This window comes from Myodes glareolus, chromosome 4, assembly GCF_982192425.1.
Source record: "Myodes glareolus chromosome 4, mMyoGla1.1, whole genome shotgun sequence".
Taxonomy (NCBI): domain Eukaryota; kingdom Metazoa; phylum Chordata; class Mammalia; order Rodentia; family Cricetidae; genus Myodes; species Myodes glareolus.
This window is the reverse complement of record NC_142029.1, coordinates 23,793,719-23,821,449: the sequence shown is the minus strand read 5'-3', so window position 1 is coordinate 23,821,449 and position 27,731 is coordinate 23,793,719. Positions and strand designations below refer to the sequence as shown.

The window sequence follows — 27,731 nt, the reverse complement described above, 5'->3', positions numbered from 1 at the left end:
TGCCTAGCTCCTTCTCGCCTTGGAGAAGCTGAGGTCTGTGACTAGGGCCCCACTTATGGATGTCTGAGTTTGGCTTGGCCCTGAGGGGGTGCAGGGAGTGCAAGAAAGAGATGGGAGAACCCACAAAGCCCACCTGAGCTCAGGCAGAAGCGTGGGCAGCTGGCATGTCCCCAGTGTGAGAACACTCTCTCCTGAGAGCAGGAGTGGAATGGAGGGCAGGGGTGGTTCTCTCCTGCAGAGCAAGAGCTCCCACCACAAGGCTCTCTGTGTGATACTTTGTGTCCCTGGGACACTTTTCTAGGTGAGAGAGTTCTAGATCCCAGCAGAAGACAAATAACTTCTCTTGTTCTCTAGGTTTGTGGATTCCTCCTGGCTGGGTTTCATGGAGAAATTCTTTTCTGATTACCAACACGGATCCCAGAGCAGCCTCGGCCTCTCTCTGGACAGAACGAGAGGCCAATTGTAAGCAGACATAGCTGACCATCATGGGGAAACTGATCAGACTGGGGACACAGGAGAGGCGGTTATTCCGACGACCAAAGAGGCTTCAGTGGAATCGCCTCCTTTTCCTCCTGGGAATGTTGATCATTGGTTCCACCTATCAGCACCTGAGGAGACCCCAGAACCCTCTCTCAATGTGGACGAAAGTCTCTGCCCAGCAGCCTATTAAATTGGCCAGCAGGGATCTCCCTAGGGATGAGATGACAGTGGTGGGCAGTGACCCTCCGGAGGCTAGCTCTGAAGTAGACGGTGAGATGCTAGTACCCCCAAAATACAGTGATCAGGGATGGAACAACACCTAGCATAACAATGGAAGATACCCCTAACCCACCCAGAACAACCAAAATCACCCCAGCATCACCAAAGAATAATTATAGCCCTACAGGAGCTGGCACAGAAAGAAGAAAGGAAAATACTCCACCCACACCTAGCAGAGCATCAGACCACTTCATCTCAACGTCAGGCAGAGAGAGAATAAAAAGCTATGCTCTAATACCCAGGGGAGAAAGGAGAAACTCCATCCCAACACACCCCAGGGAAAAGGGAAGGAAGTCTACCCCATCCCCAGCCAGAGCACCATCTGCTACCACCCCCACAGCAACAGAGAAAGACAGCAAAACCATGGCAACCTATAGGCTGTGGGAGACCAGACTGCCCAAGAGAACAATGAAAGAAAACACTGCAGTTTCTCTCAAGAGAGGGGTTCTGAACACCCCGACTTCCTTAACACATGAAGTAGGAACAAGCCTCTTGACTTCTCCAAGTTTGGTGACAGAGAACAACTTGGGAATCCCTAGAAGAGAGGAACAAAACAGCTTTCTCAGTCCCCAGGGAGCAGTCCCACAGCACGCCCCAGCTACCTCTGAGGAGCAAGGGCCAATAAGCGCCAGGATGGGTAGTACCCCATCAACCACAGAAGCATCTACTGCTGCCTGGAGCATTAGTTATCCCTCGTCCAGAACCAGTGTGTCAACCTTTAGAATTGCCTCAGCCACCAACAGGGAGCTGGCAAAGAGACCTTCCACAGGACGCAGGGCCCCCGTAACTCCCAGAGTCAAGGCAACCCTGACCACACAGGTCCACCGCTGTGTGGTTGTGGAGCCGGCCCCAGCAGGACCCACGACCTCATCTCTGAGCACGACAAACATCCTCTTCCCAGAGGCGACCAGTTCCAGTCCCTCAGCTTTACCCCCTGACTGGCCAAACCTCCACCCCAAGGCTGAGTACCCCCCGGACCTGTTCAGTGTGGAGGATCGGAGACAGGGCTGGGTGACCCTGCACATCTTCGGCATGATCTACGTGTTTGTAGCCTTGGCCATTGTGTGCGATGAGTACTTTGTCCCAGCCCTGGGAGTCATCACAGACAAGCTGCAGATCTCTGAGGATGTGGCTGGGGCAACGTTCATGGCCGCCGGAGGCTCTGCCCCTGAGCTCTTCACGTCTCTCATTGGTGTCTTTATCTCCCACAGCAATGTGGGTATCGGTACCATTGTGGGCTCTGCTGTGTTCAACATCCTTTTTGTCATCGGCACCTGCGCCCTTTTCTCCAGGGAGATCCTCAATCTCACCTGGTGGCCCTTGTTCCGTGATGTCTCCTTCTACATCCTTGACTTGTCCATGCTCATCCTCTTCTTCCTGGATAGCCTCATTGCCTGGTGGGAGAGCCTGCTGCTGCTGCTGGCCTATGCTCTCTATGTGTTCACCATGAAGTGGAACAAGCAGATTGAGCTTTGGGTGAAAGAGCAGCTCAGCAGGAGGCCAGTAGCCAAGGTCATGGCCCTGGGGAACCTCAACAAGGTAAGGCAGTCTGGCTCCAGCTCTCCCCGGGCCTCTTGGTATGAAAGGGCAGGGGAAATAAGGGCCGCAGAGTAGAAAGAGCAAGACTGCAAGAGGCAGCTGCTCTGCTTCCCTGGCTGTTGGTTTGTTCACAGCCTAAACCTTGCAGTTAGCCAGTGTGGCGGTGACTCTTCCCCAGTCATCCGAGACACTGGTTGTGATTGTGATCCTTATTTTCAGAAAAGAACTGAAGCAGGAAGAAAAGTTAAAGTTGTCATCCGGGGTCACACAGCAGGCAGAGGACTCAGGGTCTGAGCCCAGATTGGCCTGCTCGGATGTGTGGGCATGCCGTTTGAGTCAGCTTCGGAGAAAGAAAAGACACTGGGATAGCAGGCGGGGGAAATGATGATCTCATCCGTGCACACAGAGTTCAGGGTTTAGGCAGCACCATCGTGTCCCAGTGTTTGTTCACAGGTTGGGCTGGGAGAAGAGAGTAGCTTAGTGGAGTCTGGGGAGGGAGATTCCCCCACTTCGCCTTAACGTTGGATATGAGGATAGCTCCACCCACTGACAAGCCAGCCCTCAGGCATAGCTCTCACTTTATGTCCACTAGAGTCCTGACACCAGACACGCCCTGTGTCTACTAGAGTCCTGACACCAGACGTGCTGATCCTACAGCTTTTCTGCCCCTGTGAGGGACTTTCCTGCTTAAATTCACTGGATAATTCAATGACTTGAAAGACAACATCATCTTGGGGAGGTCATCTCTGAAAACAAATCCCAAAGGGGACCTCTTTCTTCCCTATTCCTGGAGGCTGAGTTTAGGTACAGATTGGCTCACAGCCTGTCTCTCTGGTCTCAGAGAGACTGTTGGTGGGAGCAGAATTTTGCGTGCAAAGAGCATAGGATTTAGCTACTTAATCCCGAGCAGTTTTGATGAGTGGGCAGGATGTCTACCAGCCTCAGCAACAGGAGGCAAGAGATTAAATTGCTTCCTTTAGAATTTTTGAACTAGCACAGTGTTCTAGTCAGAGAATGGAAACAAGAATCAGACCCCCTGAGTTCTAACCAATGCTCCTTTTAAATTAATGGTGTGACCTGGACAGGCCTCTTCTCAACCTTCCCCAGTCTCTAGGGGAAAGTACAGTCCAGTTCATCACCAAAAGGCGCTGTCCGACTCCGACTTTTATGATGTCTGAGTCCAAATGAGTTCAATTCTGGCAAGACTCAGCACAGTGGTTATTCGTCTGATCTGGTCAACCATTTACTGTTTGTTTACTCAGGGCACAGAGAGGGGGAAATGCTGCTTTGGGTCACATGGCCCACTGGGGTCAGAACTGGAGAGACGCAGCCCTCTGACTCCCTAATCGTCACAATTTCCTGCCAGGCTGCTGCTCTAAAGCCGTAGGCTTAGAGAGAGGGTGACTCCTTGCTGCATAGTTTAAGCCTAGGAAGCAGGGACCTCCTAGGACAGGATGCATCCTGGAGCCTCGCTTCTCTGAGAAAATCCCTGGTCTGTATCAGGGCAGCAGCGTTCTAAGCCCCTCCAACTCACCTCCTGGTTCTTTATAGTAATTCTGCTTCCATTGAGCCTCAATCCATTCTGAAATCTCTGCTGCACAAGCAAGGCCATCAAAGCAAAGCTTGCTAAGCAAGCGAGGCAAACCCCATGATTTTAAGAGAATTTGTCCAACTTTAGAGTCTGCTCAAGACCAATAGGAGCAGTTCTTTGTCAGCCAGGAGGCAGGGGCTGGTTTCAACTGCTTCTTACTCTGTACTGAAGCCAATTCAGTAGGATTTCAATTGACAGTATTATTAGAGAAAGGTTGAATTACTAACTATATTTGAAGGTGAATCCAATGCATACTCTGGGATTTGCTTTGAATACTGTCCACCATGTAAGAACAAATAACAAAAGAACCAGAGCTGTTTAAAAATGGTTTTTAGGATACACACACACACACACACACACACACACACACACACACACACACACACACACAGATTTAGAGTTCCATTCTGGGGTGACTTTTAGCTATAGAGAGAATGAGCTGCCCTCCTTTGTGTCTGGATTTAGCTGGCCAAGACCTATGATCTGATCAGAGGGAGGTAAGTTGTGCTGTGTTTCACTGACAGCAGAAAGACAACCCTGGCCTTGAGTCCACGAAGCAGTTCTGTGCAGACTCAGTCTTTGCTCTAGCAAACCACGCTGGTTTTCAATTTCCGTGGTGCAATGTTAAGTCTGCGCCTGTTCTGCAAAGGAATTTCGCTCGCCTAGGAAATGTTTTGAAAACAACTTCCCCTTCACCTATCACTCCTCACAGGACTGTGGCTCTCCTGGATCAATGGGTCCCTTAGTTAAACATCGATGGAGAAGGCAGGGGTCAGAGAGACAGGAATTCCTTAACCAGCCATGGCTCTGGAATAGGGGGAGTAAGAGAGAATTGGAGCAAGGCAGGCTGGGAGTCAAGGAACAGAGCTTGTGAGGTGAAATCCTCTAGGCCAGAGCATCTTGGGAAGTCAGAGTCAGGAAAGGAGAGAAACACAGTGGGGAATAAAAAGGTCCTCTTCCTTCCTCTGAGTGACAGCAATATCAGCTTCATCATAGTCACTGAGCGGGGAAGCGATCTATATCTCAAAGTCTGAGCCTAGAGTCTTAGTCTGTAAGGACTGGCTCAGTTTCTTCAGGAATGCCAACAGTTCAGGGACTCCATTTTACTGAAAGGTAGGAGCCAGGAAGGGGATCCATGTTTGTGAGGGATCTATTCCATATACAAGTGTCTCAACAATTTTTTTCTCTCTTTCTTTTTTGATTTTTTTTAAATACAGGATTTTTCTGTGTAGCCCTGGCTGTCCTGGAATTCGCTGTGTAGACCAAGCTGGTCTTAAATTCACAGAGACCCACCTGCTTCTGCCTCCCAAGTGCTGGGATTAAAGGCGTGCGCCACCACTGCCTGGCAACAGTTTCTTATTTAATGTTAAAAACTAGACTGTAAACCGTATCTTACATATGAGGAGAGAGGGCCACAGAGTGGGCACTTAACCGGCCCAAAGTCACGCAGCTGGTCAGTGATACTTAGTGATGATGGTGAATCAGTATATTTGGGTTTTAACTTGGGTGCCCTGTTAACCATCCCCTGCTCTGTGAGCAAGTCAAGGCAATTCTACAAGCCATTTATTATGTGAGAAATAAAGTTATCTTCAAGGAAGAGAATCCTGTGCTAGAGCCACAAATCATGTTGCGGTTCATGTAGGCCTTCAGCCACTGTGATTGGGGTGAGGGAGCTCAGGCACTGGCACACTCTTTCTGCTAAGGCCAGGCAGTCAAAACCTCCTGCTTTGCAAGCTACACACCCTGGTCACAGTTCTATGCTGTCCCTGTAGCTAGAAAGTAAAGCGCCACACAGCTGCAGTGAATAAGTGGAAGTGGCCATGTGGTTTTCCTCTCCCACGAGAAGGCCCTGAACATTCAATTCATCTAACCTGTGCAGCCAGGTGTCTGAGCTGGGCGATCTTTTCATTTTATGAATGTTATATTCTGTCTGGAGTATCTCAAGTCAGAATGAAGGAGCTTCTTGTGGGCTGTGATTCTAATAAAAATGCATTTAAGACTGTTTCTAGAAAAAAATTAATATTGGCCACACACACACACTCACTCACACACACACACAAAAACAAACACACCTTTAGTTTTTAAATACTTACATCTATTTATTGCATCTGTGACATGCTTCCACATGCCACAGCACACGTGTGGAGGTCCGAGGAGTATCATGTGGGTCCTAGGGAACAGACCTCCGGTCATCAGGCCTCTGAGCCATCTCAGCAGCTTGTCCAGTATTTTAGAGTGTCTCTTCCAATGCTAAATGAACATTTTTAAAGCTAAGAACAACTAAGACAACACTGTCAGATTCACATCAGCTGGTGAGGAGCCTTTTATGACCCCAGTAAGGCAATGGTAAATGCTTGCATGGCTATCAACAATCTCGCTTAGCTCTCCTTGAAACTTTATACTGAGTATTGAAGCTCTTTGTGGATTGTTTGTGGCCCCAGATGACAAATCTCTGGACTTCTTTGTCTATGTATAGTCACAGAGAGCCAAAATTTATCAGAGAACTCACTGGCATCCAAGGATGATGGAGCACTCATCACATGTGGACCGAGACACTTAGCCAGAAGGACCAGTCATGGACAGAAGAGCAGCCCTATGGGGTGCCAATAGCAAACAGGGATGTAGTGATATGAGTCCTTATGAAAACCCCATCTCTACACTCTGCGCCAAAGAATTCCTCAGGATGTGAGGTTCTGGGGAAAAGTCTGGCGCTTGGCCCTAAATACACTGTGGTCTATTTTCTCCCCAGCAGGATTTTTTTTTTTTTTTTTTTTTTTTTTTTTACTCAACCAGCGAGACTCCACACAGGCAAAGCAGGCCTACCTACCTGCAGAGCTTGTCTTCCCGTTTCTTGTCAGGGTTGATATTTAGTTTGAAGGCTCACATAAGCAGCCTGTACAGCCAGCTGCTTGCTGCGGAGGCTACGGACAAGAAACAGCTATCTTGGCCTTCCCTCTTCTGTGGGTCCCACGCTGGTCGCTGACTTCCTTCCAGTTGTCAGGAAGAGATGTCAGGGGTCTCTGTCTCTGTCTGTCTGTTTCTCTCTCTCCTCTTTCTCTTTCCTATAGATCACCTTGGCCTCCAACACTACTCCCCGCAGAATCCTCAGTCTTTGAATCATTTTCCCCTGGCCCGGGGCTGCAGCTTTGTGGTAGAGTGCTAGCCTAGCATGTGCCCTTCCTCATGTAACTGGATGAAGCTTTTTAAGTCCTCCTACCGGCCTGTGGCAGCAGCTGGCAAGCCAAACCACAAGACGCAGATATTAACAGCGCAGCATAGACATGTGCACGAGCCCAGTCCCACGGCCTGTTGCCACAGATATGTGTGTGCCTGGAGCTGAGGTGTTACAGGCATTCATGCAGCACAGTAATAGGCTCTCCTGTGGAACTTCATGGGATTAAATATCAAATTAATATTTACGGTGCTCTACAAAGAATAGCATGCATTTTAGATGCTCTGCCACCTGAACTAATTGGAAAATAAACCCAGCACCTAACTGTTCAGTGAGGAGGCATGGGTACATGGACAGTAAATGAGAGCGACAAGTTAGTAAGAGCATTTCAGAGTGAGGAGCACCGTGAGGGAGCTGCATGGTGACAGTGTAGTGGGGGCCCTTGCTGAGGAGGAGCAGGGAGGCTTTGGGAAGAGAAATCTAAAGAGTGAGCTGCAGTATAGAACTGGGCAAGCATCCCTGGAGGAAGGAATAGCACTTGCAAAGGCCCCGGCCTGGAAGGACCCGACACATCATTGTAGTTAGTGGACAAGGCAGGGAGAATGGACCAGAGCATCGCTGGGGAGGATAGGGAGCCTGGGAAATGGATACTGAGTTTGGGTCTCATTTGAGATGCAATAAGGGATAAACAGAGCTCTGTTTTTGGAAGGTCACTCCAAAATTTCTGTGTAGAAAATGAACTATAGGTGCACAGTACTGGGAGTAGGAGTAGCAACGTGTCTGATTAGGAGCTGTTTGGAGCCCCCAGTTGTCTGTGTATGTGGGTTTACACATGCATGCACATGCATACAGTAGTCTCAGATTATCCACTGGAGATGCAATGTCATGATCCCCACTGGACAAATCTAAAATTCATAACATTTACTTTATAGCTCTTTTCTTTGGCACAGCTAAATTTCCAGCATCATTATATTTGTACATTTGAGCCATTATTAAATAAGATAAGGGTTATTTGAATACAAACACTGTATAATGAGGACACTCTGATCACTAAGATAACTACTAAATGACTAATGGGTGGGTAGCATATACAGCATGGATACACTGAACACAGAGATGATTCATGTTCTAGGCAGGATGGCCAGGGGCAGCCTGAGAACAAATCAAGCTCAGAACACCATGCAATTTAGAAGTTACTATGTGTTTGTTTCTGAAACTTTCCATCAGCTAGCTTTGAACCACCACTGAGGGCACCAAGGCGAGGGAAGCTGCATTACACGGGCCCACATATGTACAGTCGTCTGTGGCAGATGTTCTGGAGAAGCTATTGTCTGAGCTTGGTGATGAGGAGGCAGGGGGTCAGAGTCAGGGATGGTGCTGATCGTTTTGGCATAGGTGCAGAGTGAATGGTGGTGCCAGATGCAAAGAAAGAGAAGCCTGGAGGGAAAATTGGTTCAGGGAACTCAGGAGCTCTACTCTGGAGTGGTGAGTCTGGGAGCTTCCCTTACTGCCCAGGAGATGGTTGTACACAGGAGGATCAAAGCTCTGTGAATGACAAAGGCCCTAAGGGTCCTGTCATATTCATGGCCTGTCTTGGTGTGATGCCTGTCAGGTCTGTGATACAGCGACAAATGAGACATAGTCCCAGCTCTCCTGGAGCTCAATGGAGAAACTGGAGTTGGTCCAGCTTTGTGGTACCTGATACTCATTAAGGAGGACATAAAACCACGTGCACGAAATTAGGTGTGTAAAGGGAGAGAGGTCCCATAGCCCAAGCTTCATCAGATGTACAGAAAGTTCTCTGGGGTGGGGAAGTCAAAATTATGGCATTGTGTGGAAAGATGTAGGCAAGTGGGGAGGGATTCGGATTGCAAGGGGTCGGGAAAGGCCTGGGAGAGCGGGATGCAGGAGTCTGCCCGGAAACAGAAAGGTCTTGTCATCCTGTGTTGAGGACAGAGGAACAGAGCTGTCCGTGAGGAAAGAGACTGCAGCTGTGTTGGACAGAGTGTAGCCACGACTTCAGCAGCGTGAGCATTTGAAGACGTGTAAAAGAAGAAGCATGTGATACACATCAAGCACTTAGTATTCTAAAAAGAACACAAAACTACTCCAACTTCTTTATGTTTATTACCTGTTGGAGTTTTCTTTGAGTTTTTTTCTAGCTCCTAAATAAGAACACAGAGACTTCTTATTACTTGTTAAAATCCCAGCCTTAGCTTAGGCTTGTTCCAACATAAATTAACCCAATTATTTTTATCTATATTTTATTGTGTGGCTCATTACCCTATCTCTCATTACCGCCACAAGTATGTCTGGGGACTCCACCTTTCTTCTCCTCAGAGTCCTCTCTGTCTCTGGAGGTCCCACCTAACTTCTTCCTGCCTAACCTTTGGCCATTCAGTTCTTTATTGAATCAATCACAGTGACATCTTCTTCACACAGTGTGAGGACCATTCCGCGACAGTTTGTTGAAATGGTGCTTTCAGAGGACTGGACTTCCATCTCTGCCCTCAGCAGACCGCTTGTCTGACATATTTGATCCCTGAGTTTGATCTGCATTGCAGCAGCAGCAACAAAATTTGGCTGTGAGAAGCACTGAGGAAAGTCACAGGTTGGGTGTAGTGGCGCATGTCTTTTATCCCAGCATGTGGAACGTAGAGCAGACAGATCTCTGGGAGTTCCAGGCCAGCCAGGGATGCATAAGGAGACCCTGTCTCAAAGAATGAATCAAAGTGATTGGGTACACCTTTAATTTCAGCACAGGGAGGCCAAGGCAGGTGGATTTCTGAGTTCAAGGCCGGCCTGGTCTACAGAGCAAGTTCCAGGACAGCCAAGGCTACACAGTGAAAGCCTGCATCAAAAGACAAACAAAACAAGCCCCCCAAAAAGTTGTTTGTAGTACTGCACTATGGACAGTCAGGAGACCGGTACAGAGGAATTCAGCTCTTTCTCCACGGGACAGCGAGGCTTCTAGAACATTGAGGAGGAACATAGTGTGATGTGCTTAGAAACTCACTGTGCTCCGGGGTGAAGAATACACCTGAAGAGGAACGGATCCAGACTCAAGGACTTTCTGGGTCTGGAGGCAGGAGTGTGGAGGCCAAACTGAGCTGCCTAAGACCTGGTCTGCTGGTTCCCTGGTGTGGGTAGTGAGGCGGAGGGAGAAATAGGCTCACAATTGTTTGTAACTCCAGCCAGTTCCAGGGGATCCAATTCCAGTACCAGGGGTCCCTTTTCTAGCCTCTGGAGCACCAGGCATGCACATGGCACAGATACACAGATTTAGGCAAAGCCCTCATTCATATTAAACAAATTTTAATTAAAATTTAAATTAAAAAAAAAGGTTGACATGAAAGTCTGTTGATCTGAGTTTGATTCCTGGAACCCACAAAAAGTGGGAAGAGAACCATCTCCACAAACTTACACAAACACATATACACACATACACACACATGCACATGCACACACTTACCCTCTCGCATGTGACTCCCCCTTGACAAGCATGTGTTTGAATCCCCACACAAAACAGCAATAGTAAACAAAGCATGGTAATTTAAAGGAAGAAAATAGCTGAGAGTTGTGCAAGTGTGTAACCTCAGCATTCAAGGCAGGCCAGGGCTAGAAAGCAAGACCATGCACTCCCCTGCAAAAGGCTCCGAGCTGGAAGTGCATGCGAAGAGGCTGCCCATGAACACAGAGAGGTGTTTTAGCCTAAATAAGTCTGAGCCACAGAACAACATTAGAGCTATGCACCACGGGGCAAAGGTCAGCTCCTTGGCTCTTGCGGGAGAGTCCCCAAAGTAGCAGGCTCCCACATCTTTGCCTCTAGAAGATTCAATGGGAGAAAGTTGGATATGATGAACTGTGAGGCAGGTAGGACCGTGAAGTGCTGTGTGAAGTCTCTTTTCTCTCAATCCGTTAACGGGTGTGGCGTGCATAGTTAGGGACCTTGTTAAAACCCGCAGCTCCCCCTTCACACCCAGCTTGGATGTTTCAGCTTTCTGTCACTCATTTTCATGGCCGTTCTTCAACAGTAAGCATCCAGAGTGTCTAGACACTCAAGCCCTCCCCACCTTCCAAAAGCCCTCACATCCTAGCCCCTGGAGAAAGCCTTCCTGGCCCACCTCACCAGCAGCACCATCTCTGCCTTTGCCTTCCATCTGTGAGATATCTCTCCAATCTTTTCGGGACACAGACTCTGTGTCCTAAATATCTTTTTTCTCTATAACCACCAGCACAGTCCCTTATAATAGCATGTGCTCAGAATAAGAGTGGGTGGCCTGTGGTCAGGTGGTATTTTCTATATTTTCAGAACAGAACAGAGGATGAAGCTGTTCTGTTTATGGGTGGGCCTTCGTGGCCAGTGAGGAAAGCAGAAGGATGGAAAGATAGTCACTGGGGCAACTGTTAATAACCTTGGTGCCTAAAGATAGTACCAGAGGCCACTTGGGATTATCTATGCACCTTTTTTACCTTTGTTGAGAGCCACAGGTCAGGGGACCAGAGACAACTACATCACATGTTCCCTGCGTGGTAAAAACAAACAACAAACAAACATAGAATCTAGTGGATGGTTGTTTACTTCTATCAAGCACTCTGTAAAGGAGGTTAAAGTAGGAGAATCACCACAAATTCAAGGCCAGCCTGGGCTGTATAGTGAATTCTAGGCACACCTGGGCTAGATAGTGTATCCATCTCTAAAAATAGATAAATTACTGGACTCTAGTTGAATAGACAATTCATTATCATTCAAATGGCATTTCAAGACGACGAATGCAAAGAAAGTGGGTCTAATGGGCTTCATGCTTCTTCATCTTGGGTGTGCAGGGTAGTCTCACTTCTCAGCAGGAGCCCCCACAGCTTCCCTAAGACATAAGTACTCATCTGACCCCAAAGCAAGATTTTAGAATCACGAGATGCGCTGTTGCTGTTCAACTTTTAAGGCTAAAAGGAGTGAGGGTGGGTTGGAGCTAAAGGGACCATGGAGAAAGCTTTCTAGAAGAATCCACCCTGAATTTTCTGGGGAGTAACCAAAGATTCAGGTTAGCAGGGAGGTGTAGAGAAGGCGTCTTTGGCATAGGGAAAGGGCGCAAACGGGTGAATCTATCCACTTACTTAATAAATGTACTGCATCTTTACCGCGTCTGCTCACATGCAAAGAAGTTGGGGGAAATGCTAGGACAGAAAAGAATAGGCACCTATAAGAGATGCACAGAGGGAGGTGACATTTAAATGGAGACCTGAAGCATGAGGAGTGAACAGCCAAAGCAGGACCAGCAGGAGGAGCCTGGGATGCCCTTTCCAGGCAGGTGACACATCTGAGCCAAAAGGTGGCAGGAATGTTGAGACATTTTCTGAAGACGGATTAGTGTTTCTGGGTTTCCCCAGCGCTACCCCAGAGAGATGGGCAGGTGGGACCAAAGAAGCGGGGTCTCTCCATGGCATCTGCATTCATCTCTTGATCTTTGCTCTCCTTTGCAGCCCAGTGACGGTGCCATTGAGGAGAACGAGTCACAGGATAGCAAGAAGCTAAAGGTGGGTGTATGAAGCTTCCCCAGTGGAGAGTTGCAGGCTGTGTGGTGAAGGCATCCATATGGTGCTAGCTTGGGAATTGTGGCTTTAAATCACAGCTCACTCTGTCCCGAGCCTGCTGTGTAACCTTAGGCCCTATGTCCTTAAGACGCAGTTTGGACTAGAGAAATTCAAGTCATACTTTCCAGTCCCGACGTTGGTTGATAAAAGTTCAATTACTGGTGGCTTTATCATATCCAGATCTAAGGAACTAGGGGAAAGCTCTTGAGGGGGCAGGGCCCAAGGTTTCTGAAAGACGAACCTAAGGCGCCGCGTGAAAGGAGTTACCGGGAACTTTGATAGAAAGCGGGGCAGGTGGTGGTGGGTGGTACTTGAGGGACTGAACCTTCTCCGTTTCTAAGAAATTCTCCAAGTCTACTGTAATGGCCACGGCCACTAGGTGGCGCAAGAGTTCAGCCGGAACGGGATGGGGGAGGCTGAACAGGTGGGTGTCTTCAGTGGTAATCTTAGGGTATTTTTTTGTGTTGCTATGAGCACGTGTGTGTCACATCTGTGTGCAGAACAGGTGTGGGTACTTCGGTGCCTCTGGAGGTCTCTGAGCACCAGAGTGTAAAGCCAAAGTGGGCTCACAGTCAGTAGCCCTAGGGGGCTAGTTTGACTCGCTCCTTGGCGTAACCTTGGACATGCCACCTCCCTGCGTGCTTCCTTTTTTCCTGTTGATGGGGCTCCCGGCATTGCTTATCCTTGGGCATGGGACAATGACAACAGAGTCAGGCGCAATGTGTGGACTGTAGAGAGCTGTGCCTGGCGCAACAGCCTGCCTGTGTGGATGCGGATGAGGGTGTATTTCTAGAAAGGTTGCTTGCAGTGAGGGGCAAACCTTCCGATAACAAAGTACTACTGATCCCCATGACCTGTTTCCTGTGGAGTCTGTGGGACTCTTAAACTGCAGAAGGAGCTGGCCCTGGAGGAATCAAAGGGAGGATGCGAGGGAGTTGGAGGTGAAGGAAGCAGGGGCGAGAGGCGAGGGGCACCTTCTCTCTGGTCTCTGCTGGAAGGAGGCAGATTGGCCAGGAGGCCGTCCTGCAGCTCCTCCCCGGACCTGGGCAGGGCACCACTGAGGCTCTGTGGCTCTCCCCTTGCTCAGCTCCCGTCCGTGCTGACCCGAGGGAGCAGCTCGGCCTCACTCCACAACAGCGTCATCCGCAGCACCATCTACCACCTCATGCTCCACAGCCTGGACCCCCTGGGGGAAGGTAAGCAAGGCCTCCTCCCACCTGCTGGTCTGCTTTTCCTCCTGCTACTGGAGAGAATCTGGGCCCTACAAATGCTAGTGACAGTCGGCTGGGATGGGAGGATGGAACTGTCGGAAGAGGGGGTGGGCAGTGACAGCTAGACAGTCTGGAAGACAAGGAAGAAGTTAGACCTGGGCGCACCAAGACAGAGCCACATGGAACATGGTCACTGGGGTCCTCAAGAAATACTCCGTTGTATCCCTGCTCTGGTGTCCCTGCCCGTAAAGTGAAAGGCCTTATCCACAGCCAGGACACAAATGTCATATGGCTTATGTGGATCTGTGCTGGGTCAGATCCAATGTCCCACAGGTTGACTGGCCAGGGATGCTTCTGGGGACACTTCCTCCACAGCCCATGGCATTTCTCTTGGCTTCGTAGTCAGCTCTGGACTCCTAGGAAGCTTGTCTCCCCTGCCAGCCAGGAGTCCTAAGGGACACCCTAGGAGATGCTGAAGGCACTTCTGGGGAGCAGAATGTAGTGTTTAAGGTGCTGAAGTTGAACTTGACAAACAGTGACAGCAGTGGAGGTCCCACTGTCCACCTCTCCAAGTCCCGTCTCCCCTCTCTTCCCTGAGCACAACCCCACGTGTCTCTTACCCCTTACGGCCTGCCTCTCAGGAACTCACCACTTCCCTGTGAAACCCCCTTTTCTGGGTCTCCGGTGCAGAACTGAGTCCAAGCAGGATGCCCACCAGGAGAAATCTAGTTTTGGGCAAAGTCAAGGCATGCAATTAGTCAGGAGAGCCTGAAATATGGCACAAAAGAATAGCCCCAGGGAGACCCCTGACTGGGCCTTTCTGGTTAAGGGGCACATTTTAGAATCTCAGACTGTCATAGGCCCTGACCTACTCCTTCAGACATAATATGGGCACTATGTGTTTAAAAGTATGCTGTTTTGGGAAAAGCAGTGTCAAGGGCAAGGCAGCGAGCCTTCCCGACGTGGAAGAAGCTACCCCATGTGAACAGCACACCTGAGGAGTGGGCAGACCGGAACAGCCTCAGGTCTGACGTCTGGGGTGGACCTGGCCTGACTTCCCAAAGGGCTCTAAGTCATGCCTAACCGTTCCTAGCAGAACCGCGGACTCCCGCCAAGCCCTAAAAACAAAGAACTTCTCCTGAATGGACTGTGGGGATCCCAGACCCGGCCTCCTCTGTGGCCAACTGCCAGCTGGCCTACTTGTCCTAACAGGATTATGTGGTGTTCAGGCCAGGCTGAGGTCACAGGAGATTGGCACTAAGGAGATGATCCAGCCATGCTGGGTGGGGAGAGGGCACTCCAGGGAACAGTGGCAGGGGAGACCTGGTATAGGGATGTGGGTGTGGTAAGGCAGGGGTGACCCTTGAGATGAATAATTGCAGATGTGTCCTGGTATGCAAGGCTGCTCAGAGCTGGAGTCTGAGAGTTTGCCAGCGCATTCACCCAGGAGGGGTTAGGTCCTCCCAGGCCTTTGTTCAAAAGTCATCCCAGATGTTTGCTTCCCTGGCAGCTTCCAGATGGCTATCCAGATGTTTTCACCAAATGGAGTTTCTAAGATCCAGCTTTGTCCACAGGAGATGTTCCCCTTTCTCTGAACTCTCACCTCCCCAGGGTGGTGTTTCTCTCCCTTGAGCCCCACAATTCTCTTCTGCTCCCAGTCAGGTGTGTGTGTGAGCAGCAATGGACAAGACATTCTACAGTGACCAGGGAAAGGAGAGACAGGGACGAGTGATGAGGGTTGTGGGTTCCTCCAGCCAGCAGTCAGCTGATGTGCCGGTGCCAGGATGGGGATCCCGGGATGCCCTTCTTTGATAGTGTAATTCTCTGTTCATCAGGGTGCTATAGCTCTTGATTAGTGGCTAGAGGGCCCTGGGCATTCTGGATTGAGGAGACAGGGTTGTTCTGAAGTCCTGAACACTCCAGGAAGATCAGCTGCGTGCCAGGACACCTCGAGGACCAGAAGGACCATAGCAGTGATCCTGCAAAGGGCATTTACAGCCAAGTCAGCAGCAGCTGAATGACTCCGAGGGTTTAGGGCACAGGAGGAAGGAGAAGATGCCTATCCTGGGTCCAGGCAGAGGCTTCATTCCATCCTGCTTCCCAGCCCCATACCTTCTTAGCATCCTTGCAGTCTGCATGCACTCCCTCCCCATTAGATGATCTTCAGGGTCTCTTTCCAACTCAAACCCTCGGGAACGTTGGGCATTTTCACCACAGAACTGTTGTTGCCTGGGTGGAAAGTGGCGGATCACTACTGCTACCAGTTCACCATCATCATCGTGACAGCCCAAAAGTAACACAGTGACATCTAGGGGCTGTCTTAAATACAGTCATGCATAAATTCATCGGCCAGCTACAGCTACAACTCTGGAAGGCTTTTCAGGTGAAGTGTCTGAGGGATGGATAGGCTAAGAGATCAGCCAGCTGGGCCATCACTATAGTGCACCTGGTCAAGCGAAGATCCACACCCAGGTCCTCAGGTTCCTGTGTGTGTGCCTGATGGTGGGGGAATCACACCCAGGTCCTCAGGCTCCAGGGTGTGTGCCTGATGGTGGGGGAAGCGCTGCGGTGCTCAAGTACTCTTGTCTCGAGACTCAAGTTGGCGCTCTGGGTGTATCATGGTGCTGCCATTTTCAGAGCACAAACAGGCTTCCCAAGTAACTCAGTGTTCATGGAGAGAGCTAGCCTGCATTCAGGACAGAAACCATGTGGCCATTACTCTATGTGCCCATTTGTCCACCACTGTCTTGCCTGCCCTACCCCTCCCTCAAGCCACATAGCTGCCGGGGGGGGGGCTCTTAAGCTCCTGCTTCTCAGTCCATCCCTTCTCTATGTCAAAGTTACTCATGTGATCATGTGAAGTCCATTGCATGAAGCCTGGCAGGAGAGGGGGCCTCCCTGTCCTTTTCTTTCCTGGAAATCAGGGCAGCTATTCTGTGCCTGTCACTCTAGAGGTTTCCAGTAAAATCTATGCCAATAAAAACGTGACACCCACTTGGAAGCTTGATTTCTGGGCTCAAAAGGGTATGACCGAAGCTTGCTCCCCTGCTGCTTCTGCAGTAAAGGGAGGCTCATGGGACCCCTAGAGCAGCCTGCAAAGAATGTGCTGTGCTGGCTTCTAGGAGGCCCGTGAGGGGTAAGCTGCAAGGGACCTTACAGATCGTCTAGTCCATGAGCAGCCAAGCAGCCTCTCTGCCACCATTTCTCCACTCCTTGCCCATCACGGACATCACTGACTGATCCTGACAGGGATCCTACTAAGTTTGGGTCAGATGCCTCAAATGAGCCATCGCTTGAGTCCATGAAGGAAATACATCCTGCAGGTTGGTTCCCAATTCAGCCATATGTTTATCAGAGAGAAAACAGGAGGAGCAATAGCTGGTTAGTGATGATGGGACTTAGCCCAGTTTGCAAATGGGGCATTAGGGGTAGGTAGGCCTTGAGAGCTCAGACACACACCACAGGCCTAGGCCAGTCTTCCCTGCCCTGTACCGCTGGGCAGTGCAGGGCCCTGACTGGCCACTGAAGCTCCAGATAAGATGTCTTCCTTTCTCCTTCACAGCCCGCCCCTCCAAGGAAAAGCAGGAGAGTTTGAATCAGGAGGCCAAAGCCCACCCCCAGACCAAAGCAGAGAGCAGTCCCAACGGTGAGAGGATGGCACGCTGGCCGCAGGCCAGGTTTCTCCTGCCCCACCTCCTGTCACAGCCTGGGTAGAGCAGACACTGAGGCCCATGTCAGTCAGTGTCTCTCAGGCCCTTCCTTCAGTGATACTTTCCTGCCTCCGGCTCCCAGTAGCTTCCTCCTTGCTCTCTGCAGGTGGGGCAGGCAGGGAAAGGCCAGGGGAACACTCAGCTCCCTCATCTTATTTCCTAAACCTCATTCCAAGTGAGACTGTGTTCCTTCTTCCTGTGACTTCTATACAAGGACATTGTTGCTGTGAGTGATTCGGAATGAGTGACCCTACTGAGGGAAGGTGACATGGAGCCCGGTGACAGAGGCCTAGCATCTGTTGGCAGCTAGGACCAAGGAAGTAGGACAGCAACTGCTCATGGGCTCTGCACACCAGGTTTACCTGACTCAGCAGCCCATAGAGGGGGCCAAACAGCAGCCATTCTTTCTATTCCATAGCCAAGGAAACCAAGGTTCAGAGAGATCAAGTGAACTGCCGCAAGCCACCCAGCCAAGAGGTCCTTAGCCTGTAGCTAACATGAGCATTTCAGATTTTTTCCAAGACCCAGCTCTCTGTCATTCTGATCCATGGCCTCTGAGCCCTTGCCTTTGAACTCAGTGGGATCCCTTTCAAAGGACCAGCCCTCCCTGCTCCATTTACCGGAGTAGTTCCAGAATCCCTGGCCACAATTCTAGGAAATGCCTGCAAGCACAGGGGAACGCTTCCCAGATGCCATCTTGTCCTTCGCCTATTCAGAGGACAGAGAAAGGACCATTCCTAGTTTCCAGACAAGCCTCCTTAGCCCCTCCTGCCAATGCCCTGTAGTTTCTCCCCCTGTCTCTCAGAACCTGCTCAGCTCTGACCTAACCCGTGTTTGTCCTTTAAGAGGAGGAGCCAGCCGAGCTCCCTGCGGTCAAGGTTACTCCAGCCCCTGCTCCAGACGCCAAGGGAGATCAGGAGGAGGATCCAGGAGGCCAGGTAGGCACCCAGCTGGAGGAATTTCAGAGGCTAAGGAAGGGTTTTCTGGCCAAAATACTTCCTACTTGAAGGCCTGAAATCCAATCAGGTTTATCCCTGTGGGGTGAACCTTCTCTGAAATCATTTGAAAATGCTCACACTTTCACCTGAGCATGAGATTATATATATGTACACATATATATCATATTTTATATATGTGTATATATGTATACACACATACGGATGTGTATGCACGACTACATGCTAAAAGAGCATAAGGAATTGCTAGTGTGTCAGCAAAGCAACCAGAAACTAAGTCCAGGTTGTGCCAGATCACCAGTGGCTTGAAGTTCAGTCAGAGGACTTCTGGGTAAGAGGCCTTGGCATGACCCAAGGTCCTTCATTGCTGCTGTTCCTGCCTGTTTGCCTTGAGGCCTCTTCTTCCACTATTCTCAGACCAAGTGGAATTTGTCTCCACACTTTTCTACCAGCTCCCCATAGTCCCTCGCCCTCCATCCCCAGATAGCCTTATCTAGCCTGGTGTGGGTAAAAAGCTCCCTTGCCAACAAGGCTTCCCTGAATCCAAATGCCCCAGGGCACTCTGAACCTGACATGGGGCTTCCGCAACTGCCTCCTTGTTTTCCGAGCCTCTTCTAGTTCCCCGACCGGCTAGCAGGTTCCTGAGGACAGGACCCAAGCCCGAGTCATTTCTACCTCCACCTGAGGGAACCATCCTGCCTGGCACATGCTGCGCTCAATACAGGTTGAGTGACTGGCAGTAAACAGACGTTTAGGTGCACGTACCAATCCTGCCTTTTCTATTTAGCGTCCAGAAGCACACTTTATGTATACCCACAATTCAGCAATTTTGAGACTCAGTCTCTAAGGTGTCTGTCCCTTTCCAGGATGTGCGCACTGAGCAGGCCCATTATGGCCAGCTCATGTCAAAAATGAACAAGAGGATGTAGAGGCGTCTGGAGCCTCAGTCCAGGAAATGAAGCTGAACCTCATAAGAAGCTGGGTTGAGGCCCGAGAAGGCCTCCATTTGCTGCCCTTCCTCCCTGCTTCCACTGTCTGCAGACTCTATGACTGACTTCAACCCTAAACTACCAGCCCAGCCTTCCAGTCCACAGGGACCAACCAGTCACCAGATCCTAGTCTTAGAATCTGTTTAGCTTAAGTCACAGGTCAGGGATCTAGTACACAGCCAGGCAACCATGGCCCTGGGAGAGATGAGGTGCCTTCAGTGCAACACAGAAGGGAGCTGCTGCTCACCTGGATTATCAGGCAGGCCTGCCTGCCTGCCTTCCTTCCTTCCTTCCTTCCTTCCTTCCTTCCTTCCTTCCTTCCTTCCTTCCTTCCCTCCCTCCCTCCCTCCCTCCCTCCTTCCTTCCTTCCCTCCTTCTTCCCCTCCTTCCTTCTTTCCTTCCTTCCTTCCTTCCCTCCCTCCCTCCCTCCCTTCCTACTTCTTTCCTTCTTTCCTTTCCTTTTTCTTCTGTGTAACCCTGTCTGTCCTGGAACTCACTCTGTACACCAGGTTGACCTTGAACTCAAAGACCCACTTGCCTCTGCTTCCCAAGTTCTGGGATTGAAGACATGTGCCACCACTGTCTGGTCTAGGCATGCATTTCTAATAAGATCCCCAAGGTAACAATTTTGGGAGCCAGGGAAGGTGGTATAGCTGGTTGTCTCATATCTAGTTACTTAAATGAACTGCTACCTCCAGGGAGCTTGCTCCTGTGATGGGGCCAGAGGAGGGAGGCAGGGATGATTTTAGAGAAATATTTTCATTCGTCATTCCTAATTCAAAGCCCAGGCATCCACAGATAGTAACTTTGCTTCTTCATTGACCCTCAACTCTGGTTGCATATTAGAATAAAATGGGAAAACTTTAAAAAGTTGTTCCTTGCCTACCCATTGAGTCAACATCCCCAGGGCAGGTCCTCCAGAATCCTGGCTTAAGAAGTCTCCAGTCAGGCCAGGCATGGCGAAGCATGCATTTAATCCCAGCACTCAGGAGGCAAAAGCAAGCAGATCTCTGTGAGTTCAAGGTCACCTCGGTCTTCATAGTGAGTCCCATGCCACCCAGGACTGCACAGGGAGACCCTGTCCCAGGTGATTTCCATGTGCAGCAGAGTTTGAGAATCACCGGATGTCCTTTGGAGTTCTTATGACATTTGTTACAAGTGCCATACTTACTCCTTAACCATAGGGGCTCTTGCTCCAGGGGACAGACTGCAATGCTACCCTTAGTTTCAGATCTAATTGGGGACCATCAGAACTAGTGGCTTTCTGTGTAGAGACAGTCAAAGCTCTGCAGATGAATATACTAGAACAATGAGCATGTGAACTATGGATGATTGCTTTCATCTCAGAGGTTCTAAGTCAGCTGATAAATGTAGAGACAGGAAATCTGCACTTCTAATAAGATCCCCAAGATAACAATTTTGGAAGCCAGGGGCTCCTTCAGTCCTAGAATGTTAGTGGTTAAGAGACTGAGAATTGAACTCTATCTGTTCAAATCCCAATACCATCACATACAAACTGTGGACCATGGGCAACTTAATCCCTCCCTACCCCAGCTTTGTCACCAGTAGTCAGATGGGCCCAGGTCTATCTATTGGTGGGTCCATGAAATGCAGCAGCTGCTATTATCATGAAGTCATTTACTATTGTGCCTGGCATGTGAGAGTGTGCAATAGATAGGTAAATTATCATCATCTTACATGCGATATAAGAGTTCGGGAGCTTAGTAGACTTAGCAAGGTGTTGTGACTGACAAAGCATATCAGTCATATTAGTCGATGTGGAAGGAAGCCCAGTACATAAGACAAGGGAGTCTTGTTCCAGTGTGTGTAGGGTCTGTGCTCAGTGTTGGATGCCCCACTCACAGTATGGCTAGTTAGAACAAGGTCATCTAACTGTGGCAGTCCCTATGCCATAGTACTCCCGATGCCGGAGAACCCAGAAACCTTCAACTCATGAAGGTGCTGTCCTGTGAAGAGTGCTTAGGCTTGTTCCATATGTCTTCAGAGGGTAAAACTATGTGGTGGCGGGGCTTTGATACAGATAGTGACTTTAAAGCAGCCAATGCTGTTAAAGGTGGCAGATGCTGCTGTAGGTGGCAAGTGCTCCAGCCTTGGAGATGACCAAATACAAGTGGGTCGGGATGCGGTGATGGGAAGTTTGCCGCATCTTTGTGCCAGTTTTCTCCTCTGAATATCTAACTGCTCAGATGCTCTGACAACAACAAAAACAAAGACAGGGAGCCACTGGGATGCAAATCAGGCAGGATTCTTATCACACATTAACCTGTTGTCTTTGGATTGCAGGGAGATGTGGTTGAGGCTGAACACACAGGAGTTGTGACAGGTGAAGAGAATGAAACTCAACCAGGTGAAGGGGAAACCAAGGCAGAAGGAAAAGAAGATGAGCATGAAGGGGAAGCTGAGGCAGAAGGAAAAGAAGATGAGCATGAAGGGGAAACTGATGCAGAAGGAAAAGATGAGCATGAAGGGGAAACTGAGGCAGAAGGAAAAGAAGATGAACATGAAGGGGAAACTGAGGCAGAAGAAAAAGTTGTTGAACAGGAAGGAGAAACTGAGACAGAAAGAGATGAAAATGAACATGAAGGGGAAACAGAGGCAGAACGAAAAAAAGGGCAAAGTGAAACCCAAGCAGACAACACTGAGGTAAAAGATGGTGAAGGTGAAGCAGAAGCAAATGCTGAAAATCGGTGTGAGACCACCCAAGGTGAGACCACCCAAGGTGAGACCACCCAAGGTGAGACCACCCAAGGTGAGAAAGATGCAGATGGTGAAGGGGGAAGTGACGGAGGGGACAGTGGAGAAGAGGAAGATGATGAAGAGGATGAGGAAGAGGAGGAAGAAGAAGAGGAGGAGGAGGAGGAGGAAAATGAGGAGCCTCTGTCCTTGGAGTGGCCCAAGACCAGGCAGAAGCAGGCAATTTACCTCTTTCTCCTGCCCATCGTGTTCCCACTGTGGCTGACAGTGCCGGATGTACGGAGGCAGGTGAGAGTACGTAGCTGTGTCCCAGGCTGCCCATCCTGAAAGAGGCTAGGAGTCTTAGGTTCTGGGAAGAAGGCTGGGAAACCTAGCTTGGTAGACTTTACCCATGAGGATGTGGGATGGGGCTGCAGCTTTGTGGGGAACCATGTACCACACTCTGAGTCAGGAGCCGGAGACCTCAGGGTGCCTTATGTCTGCCACCATGAGCAGTATGAACCAGTCCATCCTTGATTCTAATCTCGGTATTCTGGTCTTAGTTTGGAAACCATGGCCTTGTACCCACCCATAGTTCACAGAGATATTCTGAAAACCCAGGGAGGTAATTGCTATTTTTCCATATCGTTCCTCTCTCTGTAGGGAAATTCTAATCCACCCCACCTAAAGTCCAAAGAAGGATGGGGCATAGGAAAGGTGCAGAAAGCAAACTCAAGTACTCAGCTGGGTCTGATTCTAGAACAAGCCCATAGCTCTCTCTGGCCTGGTTCTGTTGAATGTCTGCTAGACAGGACTGGTTCCCCCACATCTCCTTACCGTCGGCTCCAGGGGCTCTCTGGGAAAGGGCCACAGCTTCACCCAGACTGCTCCCCATCTTCCTCATTATTACCCATCCTCTAGACCTCATCACAATTTGGAGTTCCCTGGAGTTCCCTCAGAGAGGGGGCCAAAGACAGGAGCTCCGCAACTCACTTCTCTTCCCTTTCCATCCCTAACAGGAGTCCAGGAAGTTCTTTGTCCTCACCTTCCTGGGATCCATCATCTGGATAGCCATGTTCTCATACCTCATGGTATGGTGGGCTCACCAGGTGAGTGGGCAGTAGCTCACTCTTCCACCAGCAGGTCCTAGTGCTTGCCATTTAAGATGCATTCCAGTGTCTGGGACTATCAAGATCCAGTGTGCCTGTGGTTCCCACGCTGTTTGTAAAGACCTTCAAAGTAGACATTTAGTCCGTCGATCGTTTTCCAAGTATGGTTTTCCTATCTTAACTGGTATTCAGCTGTATCATGGCATAGCAGGCCCTTCACATCCAAATTCCAGTGGACAGGGCTGGCCTGACCCCCCCCCCCCCCGCGCAAAACTGACAAAATCTCTTCCCTCTGAGTTGACTTAGTTGGTCTGCTTGCCAGCATTGTACCATGGTGCCTGAGCACCAAGAGATTTTGTGTTCTGCCCAGAACAGCATTTATCACAGAGCTGTGATGGCAAAGCTTTGCTCTAAGCTAAACAGACTGCCCAAACTGCTATCTGCAGCCTGGCTAGCTCCCAGTGAACTGCATGGGTCGCATGGCCGCAGAAAAGAAGTGTTGACCGAGTAGACTGTTGGGGAGGCAGATCTCTGGGGCATGTAGAGTTGTCTGTCGGAATGACAGTGAAGGACAGAGCTGGCGTCATTAGACTTTTAGTACCCTCAGTGAAGAGCTGTGTGGTTCCCCGGAGCCTGGAGCTGGGCCTGACTCTGTCTCACCTATCCGCATCCCATCCCTGTCTTGCAGAGGGCATCCCATCCCTTGGGCAGAGCCTAAGTGCTTTCTTGTCAAGCAGCGTGTGGCAGTGCTGTGAACGCTCAGATTTCCCCCCTGCTGTTGCCATGGCTCCTGACCACTGTTGTTGTTTCCCCAGGTTGGTGAAACCATTGGGATTTCGGAAGAGATTATGGGTTTGACGATCCTAGCAGCAGGCACTTCAATTCCTGACCTCATCACCAGTGTGATTGTTGCCCGGAAAGGCCTGGGAGACATGGCTGTGTCAAGCTCAGTGGGCAGTAACATATTTGATATAACAGTAGGGTGAGTGGTGATCTTACTTTCTAAGGCATATTCAGCACAACTGGAAACTGCATTGGCTTTGTTGGGTGATTTTCTTCTTCCTTTATTACAGATGCAACAAAAGGGCATTTGTGTGGTTTGTCCTTTTGAAGCAACGACATACCCTCCCTTCATTCACCATAGCCTTAACGGTAACTGATTGGAACTTAAATGAACTGAGAAGTGAAGTCCATTCGTTCCCTCTCCAAATACAGTAAAATGGTGCCCTTTAAGGAGGTCAAGAAGGGAGGGGCTGGAAGGAGCCATGCCAATCCTTCTTCTTCATATTCGGGCTCCTGCTAGCTCAGAGGCTTCAAATAGCCTTTTGTATAAACAAGAACTACCCATCCTCCTGTGTAACAGCTCCCTCCCTGGTCCTGGTCTCCGAGGGCTGTCAGAGCACCTGGGCTGCTTTCATTTCCCTGGTCATGTCTTAGATTTGGTTATTTTGCTTGGAATTTGTGTATGTGAATGTTAGGGAGGGGCTTTGGGTGGTGTGGGGATCAGAAAGATCTGATCACTAAATAAAATGCATCCTGAGGAAGTTCTTAATCATAAAAACTGGAAAATTAGTCACATATTGATGAGGGTTAGTCCCATATACATCACTAAGCTTACGGGGGGGGGGGGGATGTGAGACTCAGACCCAGGACACTTGTTTTGTTTCTTTGTTTTTTGACATGGGATCTTACTGGCCCAGGCTAGACTCAAACTGAAGATTCTGCCTCAGTGCCCAGTGCTGTGCTAACTCGCCCGGCTCGGAGTACTTGTTTTAACTTAGCCTCTCAGCAATAAGCCTTAAACCTTTTGCAACTAATATTGTTTCCCTAACCTGCATTTCCTCATCAGTGAACTGAGGTTAATAATTTCTGTTTACTTCATCTTGTGCGTGTGAGAAATAAGAACTCGGAAAACCTTAACCCACTAGTCCAGCACCGGGGGTATTACAAGCAGCCACTGTTCACGCTGGCTTTCTTTTGCAGCTTGCCTGTCCCTTGGCTCCTCTTCTCTCTCATCAACACACTGCAGCCTGTTCCCGTCAGCAGCAATGGCCTGTTCTGTGCCATCGTCCTGCTGTTTCTCATGCTCCTGTTTGTCATCTTCTCAATCGCCTCGTGTAAATGGAGAATGAACAAGATCCTGGGCTTCACCATGTTCCTTCTTTACTTTGTCTTCTTGGTAATCAGTGTGATGTTAGAAGATCGAATCATATCCTGTCCTGTATCTGTCTGACTCAGTCACAGATACGCACGATGGGCATAGACCAGAAGTCCATGCCAGAAGCTCCTGCCCCTCTTGCCACACCAGTCAAAGGATGAACCTGTGAACTGAAGAGCCTGGGCCCCCTGAAGTGACTGCCATCGTGACTGAGGCTTCTCTTTGCAAACTCCTGCAGCTCCTGGTGGATTATGAGCTCTTCCTTGGAAGGGAGAGTCCTACCACCCAGGCCTGCAGCTCTCACAGAATCAGCAGGACAACCCTGCCGCCAGAGGGCTTTCCAAATGAGACCTGGGTTAAGGCTGGGATGACACCCTGGCTCACAATTCCCTGGTCACTCCTGAAGAGCCTCTGGCACAAGGATGTAGGTGTTGGAGGCTTGTTCTCCTGGCTACGGCCCCAAACACATGCTGCCATGTGCTATTCCTCTTGGGGCAAATGTGAAGTCACATCAGGTCTGCAACCGTTATAAGTTCAGATAATGAGTACAGGGAGCTTAGGCCATAGAAGGGCAGGAATAAATTACCACCATACCCTACAGATGCACAGTATTTCCTATGTCATCAGCTTTTATTGATGCATTTCTGAAAAATGAAATTTAAAACAGGAAACAGCCTAAGAAATGAAGTGTATAATTTGTCTTGATCTAGAGGCAGAAATTTAAGAGAAAAAAAAAACCTACTCAGGGCTATTTAAAATTTGGTACTTTCTGGGAAATCCATGTTTGTTTTGTCTCCATCAATGGTCACTTCAAAGGCTTAGATATTTTGACACAGCTTCCCTGCTGCCCCCCCAGAATTTTCTTGCCCAGGACTGACAACTGTCCCTAAAGAGCCAAAGGGATATATTTGCAGAGAGTCCCAATCAGACTTATAAGAGCTCTAGGGCTCAGTGCTATGCTTGTATGCTAACCTGGACAGGACTGCAGAGCAAGACTAGTCCTGTGTATAGTTTATCAGTGGACCTTGAGACAATTTACAAAGGAGAAATTAAAAAATGCTTAGCACAATGATGACATAGTGAGAAAGAAGAGTACTGCTTGCTATGCAGATTAGGCTGGCCTCGAACTCAAAGAGATCTACTTACCCCTGCATCCTGAGTGCTGGGATTAAAAGCATGGCTGCTACACCTGGCTGAATATATTTTTAAGGCCATAAAGGACACTGAAAAAAAGTTATGGTTAAATTATTTTCTATGAAATTTTATATGCTTGCATATTAAATACCATTGGTTGTTGCTTTTATTAGCACCAAACTGCGGAGAATGCTAGAAACAAAATTTTCTTATCATTGGTTTCAGAGTACAAGGAGCATAAGCATCTACAGATTATGATGGCAGATTCATCTTAAGTCATAAAGATCGGAATGATGTGGTAACATGCAAGAAGATTGCGGGACAGACATGAAGTAGAAACAATTGGTCATTCTGGTGCTGGAGGGTGAAGGCACTTAAGTATTCATCTTTTAAGATGGGTTGTACTTCCTCAAGATTCCCAGTTTTTTGGAAATAACTTATTAAATTTCAATGAAAACTGTGAGTTCACTTGTATTATATTTTACAAACATGAATGGACTCACTCCATCTTTAGGTCAACTGGTCAGAAAGCTCAAGTGAAAAGACTGATAAAGACTATGATATGCTTAAATTCCATTCTCTCTCTCTGAACGTGTTTGTATGTGTACATGCGTGTAAACGTGGAGGCTGACACTGGGTGTCATTCTCAATCACTTTCTACCCTTTACTGAGATGGGCTCCCTCTCACTAAGCCTGAACTTCACCGATTAGGTTAGGCAGGCTCCTTATTTGTCTTCAGTCCCAGACTGGAATTAGCCATCTTTTAAGTGGGTGGTGGGGATCAAACTCAGTCCTTATGTCTGCTGTACAAACAGTTCACCTGCTGAACCAACTCCTCCCCGTCCCTCAAGTTTCATATTTCTAATTATTCTCCTTCCTGATGCTACTTTTCGATGGAGCCGCCACAGGCCATGGCTGAACAGGAAAGAACAATCCTGTGGAATGGAAGCCAATGCCAAAATTCTGGGCTCCTACCTGTCGTCAGCAGCCAGCTCCAATTTGCCTCAAGGATGTCACCTTGCCAACAGCCAAAGATCTGATGCTCATCAGGCTGAGTGGTGGAGTGAGATATTCTGTAACTATAAAACCATTTCATTATTGAAACTGATCAGAATGA

The 27,731-nt window shown here is 49.1% G+C and overlaps 1 protein-coding gene across 1 annotated transcript; it reads left to right on the top strand.

Annotated features, from left to right (window-relative positions):
• Positions 1-368: 368 nt before the first annotated feature.
• Positions 369-27,731, top strand: Slc24a1 (solute carrier family 24 member 1). Its single transcript, XM_085689230.2, is given in 9 exon segments — positions 369-764; positions 766-2,298; positions 12,543-12,596; positions 13,741-13,849; positions 18,421-18,512; positions 21,824-22,522; positions 23,233-23,322; positions 24,138-24,304; positions 25,306-27,731. Coding segments are annotated over 9 exon segments (3,273 nt in total). The 5' UTR covers positions 369-485; the 3' UTR covers positions 25,556-27,731.